Here is a 12674-nt window from a genome sequence, read left to right as displayed (position 1 = left end):
TTTCATGACGTAATTTTAACCAATTTACAGTCCTATGACATCGAATCAAATCTACAAACTTAAGGTTATCCATGGGGTGTTTGAACTTTTACGAGCGTTCCGACTAATTCTGAGGCTTGGTACTTCGAGTGGAAAGTTGGTTCATATTGCCCCCTCTACAATCTGTTCATTTTACCCCCTAAGACATTTTATTTTCAAACAGCCGTTTCGATTAAGCCATTTTCTTCTGATCCCCACTTATTGTAGTAACATTTCTGCGAGAGGCTATTTTGTAACACCATTTTCAGAATAAAATTAAAATTTCACCTCAAAATACCTTATATTCTCTACATGCCGAATTTAACATCAGCGCCAGACATTAAAAGCCGATTTTGGTTTTTATGATATTTATTTCAAATTTAACAGTTTTTTATCAAAATAAATAATTCAATTTCCTTTGAATACTTGGCAGGTCACGTTTCTGTGAAGTTTGTTCTAAATTTAACAAACATTGACTTGATTTGGCTATCTGTTCATTTTACTAACCCTACCCCCTCCCCCTGTTCATTTTACCCACAGTAAAACCCACCTACTGCATTTTCATCTTTTTTAGTTAGTTTAGTTATACATAAACTTTTAGTTTTACGATACGTCAAGAAATCACTAAAAATCGCAATTTTACGAAAAAATACAAAACCATATTTGTCCCCTTGCTTGGGGAAAGAAAATCGTTAAGAATACTTGGAATATCGGAACTGCTGCTAATAGCGGCTACTAAATGATTATCACCATCAGGAAACTCCCAAAATGATTGTACCTATATCATCTAGTTAGTGAAAAGTTCCAGAATATTCCAAATTTTGCGACTATGATTCACAGTAAATTGTTCAAAGCGAAAAATTGCCGTTACTGCAAGGTCAACATTAGGTTTTTTTCAACATAGAATTTTCTAGCGGTTAACGGGTGCTAATAGCAAACTGTCATGCTATTGTTGTGCAGTATTGTTTGCATTTCTTAATGAAACGACTTAGGGGCCGTACACAAATGACGTAGCTTTTTTTCGGCGATTTTTGACCCCTCCCTCCCCCCTCGTAGCATTTGGTCACAAAATTCCAACCTCCCCCTCGTAAATAACGTAGCATTTACCTACCCCCTCCCCCGCGTACCATGCAAAGCGGCCGGGTAATGAAAAAAATACATATGGTTTTCAATTATTTTAAATACATGTCCTTTCGAAATGTTTGACGACTTTCATCAACATTTTCATTATAACAGAAAATTGCGTGCAAAGTAAACCCATTTCATGACAAATATAGTGTTGATAGTTTTGTTCTAAATTTTATATGTCAAGGGGAGCATGAAGAGAAGTTATCTCAGTTTACAATCCTACAGCTGCCAATAATTTTAAGAAGCATACGTTAATCTAAATTACTAAATTTTGTTTGTGTTTTAATTCAGCTTGCAAACTAAGTCTACTAGTTACCTACATTAGCTAACTAATGTAGCAAGTTAAATCCGCATACAAAATCTTTTCGTATTTTTGCGAACTTGTAATTCTGCGAATCGTAAAATTTACCTCATGAAAAACCGCATCAAAAGTAACATGTTTGAATTTAAATTTATTTCTCTTGGGAATGGAGGATCATTAAATTGTTTTCAACAATGGGTTTTAAACTTAATGCTACGTCGCACAACTTCAGACCCTACCCTCCCCCTCGTCACACTTCGTCACAAATTTGGTATACCCTCCCTACCCCCCAAAATGCTACGTCATTTATGCACGGCCCCTTACACGTGCTTACCGTCTTTAAATTGTTCGACTGCATTATGAGAATCAGGGCACTGTGGTGAATGTGTTTCGTGCGCTCAGACCATACTATGGTCGACATAATCGACCATCTAAGTCCACTATGCGGCATACAATCGAAAAGTTAGAGTCGCAGTTCACGTTATTGGATGATCGGTGACCAAATCGACTACATCCAGTATTCAGTGAAGAATACAGCAGTGGTGACGAAATGTGTTCGCGATGATCGCGAATAATCGATTCGACGCCATTCTTAACAGTTTGGATTGCCGTATGCAACAACTTGACATATTTTACGGGCGGATCTTGATTAGCGTGCCAGAACGGTTTTGTGGGGTACATTTGTACCCCAGAGCTATATACAGCTTGGGAGTCATTCAGTCTGCCTTATCTCGCGTTATCGTTCACGTCCATGTCATCATCGGTACTGCTTTCTTGCTGTTCACGGACAGAAGTTCTTATTTGTATCTTGTTCTTACGGGTCGCTGTTGTAAATATGTTGTCTTCATCAGCATTTGCTTCTTTATTGGTGCTGCTAATTGTTGGTTTGGAAGCAGTTGTCCATTCATTATTGATTTAATTTTGTAATTTTATTGGTTTATTGGGTCGTTTTTTGTTTATCTGTAAGTGTCGATGGCTGCTTGTTAGAGTTGGTTGTAGTAGATGAATTTTGACTAGTTGCTTCGGCGCATGTTTTCCGTAATTCCTGTCTGGTTACAAAATTGGAATGTTGGGGTCTGCCTGGAATATGTGACAAGGATTGTTTGCTTATAGGTTACGCCCTCCTTCGGTGATTTGCTTTCGATAATCATATAAGAAGGTATTGGTTTGATTACTCGCATCCTCACAATACGAACGCTGTTGGGAATATTGGTGAAAAAATTCCTCCAAGTGTCATTCGTAATAGATTTCACTTCTCCGTATTACGACATAATTCGTTTGATGTAATCTTCTTTAGTGCGCGATGTCAAATCATGGATACGAACGTCCACCATGTCGTTTTCCATATAAGCGGGGATCTTGATTTTGATTCTGGTGTTATTAATCGGCCTCTTGCTGCATGTTGTTCTTTGCAATGAGGGTTTTTGCCTGTGCTAAACTTCTAAACGTAATCAGCACACAGTTTTTGACGTGGTGTAGCTGAATGTATTTAACTAACATCCGTGAGATAAACTCCATTTTAACTTTAACTAGTTCCACTTCCTGAACGGTGGGTCTAACATGAATTTTATTAAAGTCGATCGAAATTGTGTTGTCCCGTAGCAAGGGTACTTCTGTTTCTTTTGACAAACTCATTTCACTGCGCAGTTAGGGCTAACCATACAATACTGTTTGTGCACTGAATATAGAACAAAGCACTGGCTTGCTTCACTGGTTTCTGCTTTGACAAATATAAACTGAGATGAAAGTACAATTTTAGTTTGACGCTGACATCAAAATATGATTTGTACTTGCTGTAATTTTCATGATTTTGATTTGAAGCAACGTATTTGGCAATCAAGTTTTTCATGACAACGCCCACGTAACCAATAAGCATTGTAACGTAGCCTATTTGCTTTAAATCCACATATAAAGCAATCTTATAGAGCCGCGAAGCCCTAAATTTTCATTTAATGCTGGTATTATGCCAGAAAAGGCGAAATATAGTGCTATAACTGTGCAGAGATTGACAGTTCGTTTTTGCAGCACTAATGCTATTATATAGCACCAGCGTACAAATGTCAAATTTGAAGGCCTAATATTAGCACTACTAATGCTATTAGAAAGCTTCAGTTGGCTGTCATTATCTGCCATGGTTTTAAAACCATTTCTTATGTTCCCTTTCGGTATGGCGAGCAAAAAGGAAAAATTGTAAAATAAAATGTTCTGTTTAAAACCGTAATTGACTCTCTTCTAATGCATTGTAATGACTATTCTTAATGGGTTTTCTTTCTCACATGATATGAATGTTTTACGAAAAATACCTGTAGTATGTCACGAACTGAGGTACCTTGCCTCGTCCTTCACGGTAAGTGTGCTGCGTTTGCTGCCTGGACTATATTTCATATGTTCGATTGAAATGAAATATGCCGAATATAATCTTCAAGAAGAGTTGCATTATGAATAAACCCACAGCATTACAATAGCATTATATCGGCTTCTTATTTGCTCTATAATGGCATTAAATGCACATGTAAAGCTTACTTGCTTTAAAGATCCTTGAAGCATGTACGCGTTCTATCAGCTTTATATGCGCATATAGAGCAAGCGATAATGCTATATTTCGGCTGTGCATTTATGCATTATTGATTCTAATGTAGAGTTTTATTGCATTGTTAATGCTGTAATGGAGTTTCAATGCAACATTAGTGCAAATGTATAGCCAATATAGTGCAATCGCTTAATGCTTATGGTTACTTGGGTGTAACATTCGACCTCATCTCGCGGTATAATAATGTGAGGTGATATTTTTGCGTCAAAAACATCTGCAGAATAATAAAATATATTGGTTATTATCTTATAAATTAGATAAACACGAGGATTAAAGTCGCAAAACTATCACTCTTCCACACTGTATTAGCAACAACTTTTCGCAATTTCTTGAATGTTGTAAAATTATGTCTACCAAATAAAAACGCATATTTCAACATCTGGCTTTGAGTTTAGGCTTGTTGAAAAAGAAAATATAACCTCTTAAGATATGAATTTTGAAACAAAAGGTTCACATACAATATAATTTAGCAATATAACATTAATATTCCTTTTCTCGAGATTGACCAATTACATTATGAAAGAAGAAATAAGGAACGATGACGAAAAAGCGGTCGTGGCTCGAACATACGACGATTGGCTTCTCGAATCAAAGCATTGCCTCTGTACCACCAGACCAGGGAACATAACTTGACGAATAATTCTTTCTGCTTCAGTATAAACTGGCTAACGCTCTGCATTTCCCTCGTAACCTAATTTTAAATACATAACTAATACACGGTGCTACAGTGATTTTGTACTTTTCGAATGTCTAGTATAGTTGTAAGGTCTCATCAAATTCGACTTAAGATAATGTTTGAAAACTGTTGTAAACCTTCAAAATATTGATTCATGGCGAAAAAAATATTTTAGACCTCTGACACAAAAAATTACGGTGCTGTCATTTTCCAACCGATTTTCAATTTTGCAACAATTAGGTTTTACACCAACCAACCGGTTCATTCGTGCCGCCACCTTGTGGAACTTAATTCTCGAAAGAAGATTTTCCCACAGTATGCTACCGTCAAACGGGGTAATTTGCAACAGTGGGGTAACTTGCAACACTTCAACATGTTTCAGTTCAGATAATTTAACAACGCTAATAATAATGTTTGCATTTTGGAACAATAGGTGTCAAATGTTAACAAATAATCATGTACTACCAGTCATTATTTTCGGTTCCTTTAGCGCGACAGGGTAATCTTCTGTATTTCTAGATTTTCCAATAGAAAAAAGCTGGAATGTCGTGCTTTGTGCCACTGCAATGATAAGATTATATCATTTGTATCCCTTACGTACTGATCGAGTATACAATAGCAAACGTTACTGTTTGATACATGCTTGTTGACCCTCTCAAATATACGCAACATAATGATAAAAATCTGTTAACTACCCATGTGCGGTAACATGCAACAGTGTTTGTTTTATTACTATTATGCCTCTACCCGAATAGAAATGTACAGTAACAAAACCATGATTTTCACTCTGACAGTACAGTAATTTTACATTAATTTACAGTAAGTTTTAGTGTTATGCTACATTACAAAAACAATAAATTTTAACATTTTTACAGTAAATTTCAATGTAAAATAGACTTTTACAGTGAAAAGGGGGGGGTGGTTATGTATCTTAACATTAAAAAAATCAATTTTTCTCCATACATTTTTTTCTCGAAAACAGTAAAATTTAATGTGAATGCACTGTATCAGTTTTTTGCTGGACAGTGAAATTTATTGTTACATGAAATTTTATTGTAAATCTACTGTGAGAACTTGGCATCGAACAATGTTGAAACAGTAATAACTGTAATATTTATTGTTTTATGATTGTTTGTAGGGTAAATGCTATTGTAAAATTCTATCCGGGCAGCCAGCTGGCTGATTGAACATTTAAAATAACTCTGTATAGCATTTGAAATCACATTTTAAAGGTTTAATCTACAATTAGAATATTAAAAAGCTCCTTAAATACAGAACAGTGTCAGGAAGTTGTCTTTACGCGAACTTGCTTCTATATCAGTACTAGAAAATGCTCAATTTTTATCTTCTTATACTCGACTGGACTAGCATTTATAATAGACTGATTGCATGGAAAGGAGAGTCGTTGATAGTGTAAATTAATAGGATTTATCTGTTTTCAATTATATTTTAAGACAACAAAGATTTAGTAAAATTTAGTTCTCGTCGTTCGCCGAAACTATCCCTGGCAGCACTGTTCCAATAGAATCCAATCACGTTCAATGAGGTATATATAAGTGTGGCAGAACACACGATTTGCTAGTGTTGGCAACCAAAAATATGTAAACAATCCAGAAGCACAACGGGTCGACGTCATAGCACAGACTAACAGACATAACACTCAAAAACAAAACTTCGTCCGCTTTAACGGTCATTTCAAATATATTCGTGGCCACATTTGAAATTATGGCGCCACTGACATATGAACAAGCATATGGGGACTAGACCACTAGTGAAAAATTGTTCCCAAACCTGAGGGGTAACCCACCAGTAACTGAGTATTTGGGACCGTGAATAAAAGGTGGAGCTAGTGTTCTGGGAAAATCGTCGGATCGATGTTTTTTGAGGAAATTTCCTCATAGTGTTATGCCTGTTAGTCTGTGGTCATAGCGTTCACACGATACAATGGCAGCGGAACGAACGGTATGACGAAAGCAAGTCGATTTATACTGTGATCACTTACACCACTCATGTAACATTCATCTTACGAATACCAAAGTGCCATCTTCCCCATACCTGCATATACTACATTGAATCACGTAAACCCTCCGGCAGTCGCGCGAATGGCTCCCCGAATGAGCAGTCGCTGGTGCTGAAAGAAGATTTCGTTAGAGTTTTTGAAGGTGTTGCACTAAATACAACGGCGCGAGTGCCGGAGAGTTAATTGCGATTACTTCAGTTCTATGGATAATATTTGTAACTACTAGTTCTGAAATGAAGGGTTAAAATCCCAATAGTTAGCCTTTTCTATGAATTTCTGGTATAAATCGAATGTTACAGCTGTTCAAAAACGTTGTTTGTAAAAAACATGGGCATCTAAATTATCGTACATTTGGTCAATGTACTAGTGGTACACAAAATATTCATACTCCCATTAGCGCTTATACATATTGAAAGTTATTCTAAAGTTTCAGCATTTTTATTTATACCGCGTTGAAGTTGAAAAGTGTTGCAAGTAACCCCGTTTGACGGTATGTTATATTCTTTTGTTAGAAATACTATGCGATATTGGAACTTTAATGTGAAACTACGCACTATGTTAAGATTTTTCATGAAAAATATGTACATTGCTCAACATTTTTGTACTGTTACGTCTTCGTTTTTGCTAACATTTGGAAAATACATTCAATTTCGCATCCATTTCCTTAATCGTTTAAAAATGACAAAGTTATCAATTTCTCAGTGTGTGACATTGTCGCGCACGCTGGGATTCTATATTTATACCTTCCGTTATTTTTTCCAATTTTTCCCTCAAATTTTACACACATACTTTTGAATGCATAGTAAAAGAATCGATTTGATAATTTAATATGAGACCGTCTCCTTAAACGATCATGCGAGTATGTTTTAAATTTGGGAAAAATTGATTTTGATTATTAACAAGTTGTATGCGGAATTTTATATTCAAATTTAAAATGTTGAGCTATTTACATATTTTTCTTGAAAAATTGCACAGTAATGGATATTATCTTTTATCGTGCGATTTTTCATGAAAAATATGTAAATAGCTCGACATTTTTATAAAACAGCGTCTTCCTTTTAATATTAAATTGGACAAAACATTTAATTCCGCATACAACAACCTGTTAATAATTAAAATCAATTAATATCAATATTATTTTCATATTGTTGTCACAACGCCGCATAGTATTTCTAACAAAAGAACACAACATCGAATACCGTTGGAAAGGTCTATTCTTTTTCTTTCCAAAACAGTTAAAATTTATAAATCGGTCGAAAAATTACAGCGTAGCTAAATTTTTAGCGCCGAAGATCCAAACAGGTATTTTGCTATAATCAATATTTCAATGGTATATGAAACAATTCAAACATTATTTGTGTTGTATTTGACCAGATCTACAACCTTTACTAGATTAACTGATAGGTGCTTTATTTTTTTATTTTGTACCACCGTGTAATTGTTTCAAAACTCTATTGAATCTTGGAATACCAAAACGTTGGTCGTTATGCAGCAATTATTGTTCATACTTTCATTTTACAGAAGATGCTACGCAATCAGTTATATCCTTAGATTCTCCATCGCCACCATCCACACCAAATCCGCCAATATATAGCCACAATGTACCGTCAATGTCTAACAGTAAGTGTTGAGCTTTAGGCTAACAATGTATTATTTTCCGTTTCTTTTTTATTTTCAATAAATTATTTTATTATCTTTAAGACCTTGAATTGTTATTCAATAATTTATGAACACAAATACACATACATACAGATGTTTCATCCACTACTGCTAGTACACCTACTATTCCGTATCAGCTGCCGATAAGTCCTCTAGAACAAGCTAGCAATTTGCAACTCAACCCACTTGCAATGAATAGGTAAGTTTTATAAACTAGCTTTCTCTCATTAGAGCTTGTTTTATCTCGTCACTCGCGAGGTTCATTGAGTATTCTTCATTCAACATTGTCAGGAACAATTGCTAATTGATTGCAAACACTTCAGTTTTTATGATTACTTTTCTAAGATTTGAACCAACGCCGTCGGATGACTTGCAGTCGTACATTTACAATCGCCTAATTAATGATGTCCAGGAACTTTCCTACCTGTCCAGTCAATGGAGCGTACAAAACTATATGTTCAATATGGCGGAATGTGAAGATATGCGCAATTTGCAGTCCTAGTTTTAAAATATCGTACCGATACCGGCCTTAAAATTCTACAAATTATTCAGTTTAGGAGCGAATCAAGACATTTTATGACCCCTGCAAAAGCATCTATTTTGACAGGCCCTAATAATGTTCTCCAATATTTTTATTTAAATTATTAAACGCTAGAAATAATACCCTCTCCTTCGTATGTGACATTAATACTATCATATAAAAAAGAAAGACCTGTCAGGATTATTTTCTGGTAATGTAGAATAGAGTGTATGAAGTATCTTGAAATATATTTTGTAGTTATACACGTGAAACAAATAAAAAAATCATAAGCTCAGTTGCCTTTCCACTCGAAAAGAACGACCCAATGATTTTAATTTTTCTCGTCGAAAAGAAACATTCTGCGGAATCCCTAAGCTAATTATCAGCCTATTTTGAATTTGTCTCTTGATATGAGCCTCGACAACGTTTAACCCCTTCATAGTTTTGTTATTTATTAACATTAGAACGTTGCACTGGGGTACAAATCTACCCCACGCCTTCTTTGAAGCCGTGTGAAGACGAGAATTCGGCATTTACCGACCTGGGACCCTAACCATGATTCAATTTAGAGTTTCTAGTAAGAGTAGGAAAAGGTGGTATAGTCAGTTTGCTTATAGCCTTCGTGGTAGACATGTGCGCCGATGTATTTTTGATCGGCGGCGCCGTAAGCGACGGCGGCGGCGCGCCGGTGTATGTCGGCGTGCGAATACTGACGCCTATGTAACTAAAAAAAATCTTGACAGTACAATTCCTTTCCCAAATTTTCGGTTTCTTTTGTAACGGACTTTGCAGCATACAGCCACATACAAACTGACCTGACAGCTTGAAGAAAATTCTGAAAAAAGTCATCGCCCACGGTATACTAGCGACATCTGTTGAATACATTTCACAAAAGGTGATTCTTGCAACCATGTCAAATGATTTTTTTCAACCAAAGCTCTAACAGTACCCACCCTGCTAGCCAAATCATAAATCGAAGGCGGGATTATTTTTACAGTTGTCAAATTTAAAGAGCGAAATAGAAAAATCGATGTCGCATACTACGACTTTCCATGGAATAATGGTTGCAATGGGCAAATTTAGAGAATGCAGAGTAACGACTGCATATGTACGTCCCATCATTATCATTTATTGTTTTATATTTAGGAAATTAAGCAATGGTAAAATAGTTTTTGTTTTGTTTGAGGAAATCAATTCCTGTTATCGTTTCATTGTTTTTTGTTTCTATTTAGTAGTCTGTACCGTCGCTCTTTTAGAATCCTGCATACATCAGGTACCATAACACGAGGCGTTAATAATGGCATTGCTGCGCAGATATGTCACTTTTAATGATCGTGTAAGGAGACTGCCCCCGCCAATTCCTCTATCAGTTCCGGTTAGATTCGATACACCGAATTAATTAATCCAGTAACATCCTATTATGTTCTTACTCACCGATCGGCACCCTGTTGCAACCTATGAAATGATTTTGAGTAACTCTGCCTTGAGCACTGACAAAAATGCATTTCGCATTTCCAGTCCATTTTGTTTGTTTAGGTTTGCATGAGATTAAAAAGGTAACATTTTCGGGTTGGTGCGGAAACAGCCTCCTGGCAACCCTATACCATCATATGGAGTTTGACAGCGACCTACATATATGGGGCGTAATAGCTATAAAGCCCCAATCAAAGAAGTATGTTCGGCACCAAGGTGCTTAGAGTTCTAAGGTGATTCGTCTTCGGCAGTAACTAGGTGAGGAGTGATGTAAGCATGCAGCAGACTGCGGGGAGAAAAATGACAGCGAACAACTTTGTTTACCCACTGAAATCAAAGCAAACATATGGAGATAACTAGTAAACAATGTTGTTAGCTGTCGTTTCTAAAACCAACATGGCTGATCGACGTTTTTGAGGATCGTATCACCTGAGAATAAAAACTGCTTGTTCGGCACTATACACGATATTCAAGCATTCCACACGACGTTTTGCAATTTGTGGGATGATTTAACACCATATTATTCGGAAAAACAATATTTAGTAACTAATTACAGCTTTTAATCATTCGATTCAAAATTAATGTTTTGATTTTCATGGCAGTGATGGAGGCTGTGCGGAAACTAATGTCGCTCTTGCTTGAAGCGAAACTGAGTCAGCTTTAACCCCAACTACTGTCAAAATGTATAAGCTGACAGCGGTTGGAGTTACAATCTGACTCAGTTCCGGGGTCAAGCAAAAACGCTATTAGTAACGCATTTAGCTCTGTGTCAAAATTACAGACACTTTATACACAGACTAGCGAAGTGTCAAAAATTATGATGAAAACTCATCTCGTATTGCGTCTATTTATCTGTGATACCGAGCTGGTGCAACTGATACTGAAAATCTGTCCTAAGTCAGGATCAACCACACGACGGATAATTTATGAGACCAGAAATCTTACCCTCTACATCGCCACTTCAGTGCACCACGTCGCGAAAAGTAAAGATCATTTTGCCCAACATTTTTTTTGAGAAAAAAAATAGATCATGATATAATCAATGAACTTCATATTGAAAAGAATTTTTGTGTTTTCACAAAACTAGTACACACGAAAATAAAACAAAAATGGCGTTATAGTCTAATGTTTAGTAAAGTTACTGTGGTTGTGTCTGAATACGTTTAGAGAGATCTGGTTGCACTGATTCCTACCGGTCACGGTTTTTTGTGCTCTATAATATTTAACGATTTTACGCGATTAACGAGTGATTTTGCCCAACAAAATAGCGACTGAAGACAAACAATTGTAGTTTTGATGGACGTATAATTGGTTCCTAATCGGGTGTAATGAAAAAAGAGATTAAATTTAATAATAAACAAAAGTTTTTTAGTGAAGCGTTTTGATTATACAGAGTGTGTGCTTGTGTGAATATTAGATAGTGATGCGACGCGATGATAGTACCACTACTAACACGATGGTTGCGTCCACATGGATGCGGTCGTTGACGGCGGTCGAGGAGCAGCGGAGTACCAAGAGGATGAGTTTATTTTGATTTTTTTTATTATATTCATGTTGGGTATATGAATGATTAGTGAAGCAATGTATGGGTCGAATCGCATTCCTGTACCATTTCGATTCTTTTGTCGGTGTTGCGTCAACAGGGAAATGACTGGTGATGGTGTCAAACGGAATTAACTTGTATAGTGCGGTATATTTTTCAGTTGTGTAGGTTCTTCATTTGCCTATGCGTGTGTAAGTGCTTTCATGGTTCCTTAGAGTTGTGAAACATACAGTGCGACCAGGTTGGAGGGCTGTTCTCAGACAGGCATTAGGGGCCCTTACACGCGCAAAGTGTCATTGCTGAGTGGTGGTCATTACTGAAATTGTATGGGAATTCCATCATTACTCGCCTTACACGTTCATTAAAAGTGACATTGCTACTCAGTAGTGACATTACTAACGCCTCGTGTACGGGGCCCTAACCAGGCCCACCATTGAGTGGCGTGTGGTCCAGCATTACCTGGTGTACCGATTTGTTGGTATTTGTATCGATTTCCATACTCAATACCTTTGAGGGGGGAAATTTAAGGTTGTGCAAAGAATCATGAACACGCACAATACATTGACTTTTGAAGGACTGAATTTTTTTGGAGATATCTGCGGGTTTGGCTGAGGGCCTGGTCGAGTCTCCCTATGTTCCCCTATAGTACTCCATGTTTCTTCAATGGCGCTTATGCGCACTGAATTATGTAACATATAATATTGAATATTAATCATAATATTAGTATTGTCTTGGGAAAAGACAAG

At 36.5% G+C, this 12674-nt stretch overlaps 1 protein-coding gene across 6 annotated transcripts in view; it reads left to right on the top strand.

Annotated features, from left to right (window-relative positions):
• LOC131682775 (E3 SUMO-protein ligase PIAS2) overlaps positions 1-9230 on the top strand; it is a 172920-nt gene extending 163690 nt beyond the window's left edge. Inside the window, exons 10-12 of one of the 6 annotated variants that reach the window (XR_009304145.1) lie at positions 8255-8353; positions 8435-8591; positions 8716-8758. Coding sequence is in view for 4 of the 6 variants with exons in the window: in XM_058964504.1 (XP_058820487.1) it covers positions 8255-8353; positions 8486-8591; positions 8738-8894 (362 nt within the window). In the remaining 2 variants the exon portion in view is untranslated. Of the gene's footprint in view, positions 1-8254; positions 8354-8434 lie in introns of all 6 variants that reach the window. The other 5 variants (XR_009304146.1, XM_058964504.1, XM_058964505.1 and 2 more) reach the window with 5 other exon arrangements.
• Positions 9231-12674: the final 3444 nt, after the last annotated feature.

This window comes from Topomyia yanbarensis, chromosome 2, assembly GCF_030247195.1.
Source record: "Topomyia yanbarensis strain Yona2022 chromosome 2, ASM3024719v1, whole genome shotgun sequence".
NCBI lineage: Eukaryota > Metazoa > Arthropoda > Insecta > Diptera > Culicidae > Topomyia > Topomyia yanbarensis.
Note: the sequence above shows the minus strand (reverse complement) of the source record. Positions and strands in the feature narration are given on the sequence as shown.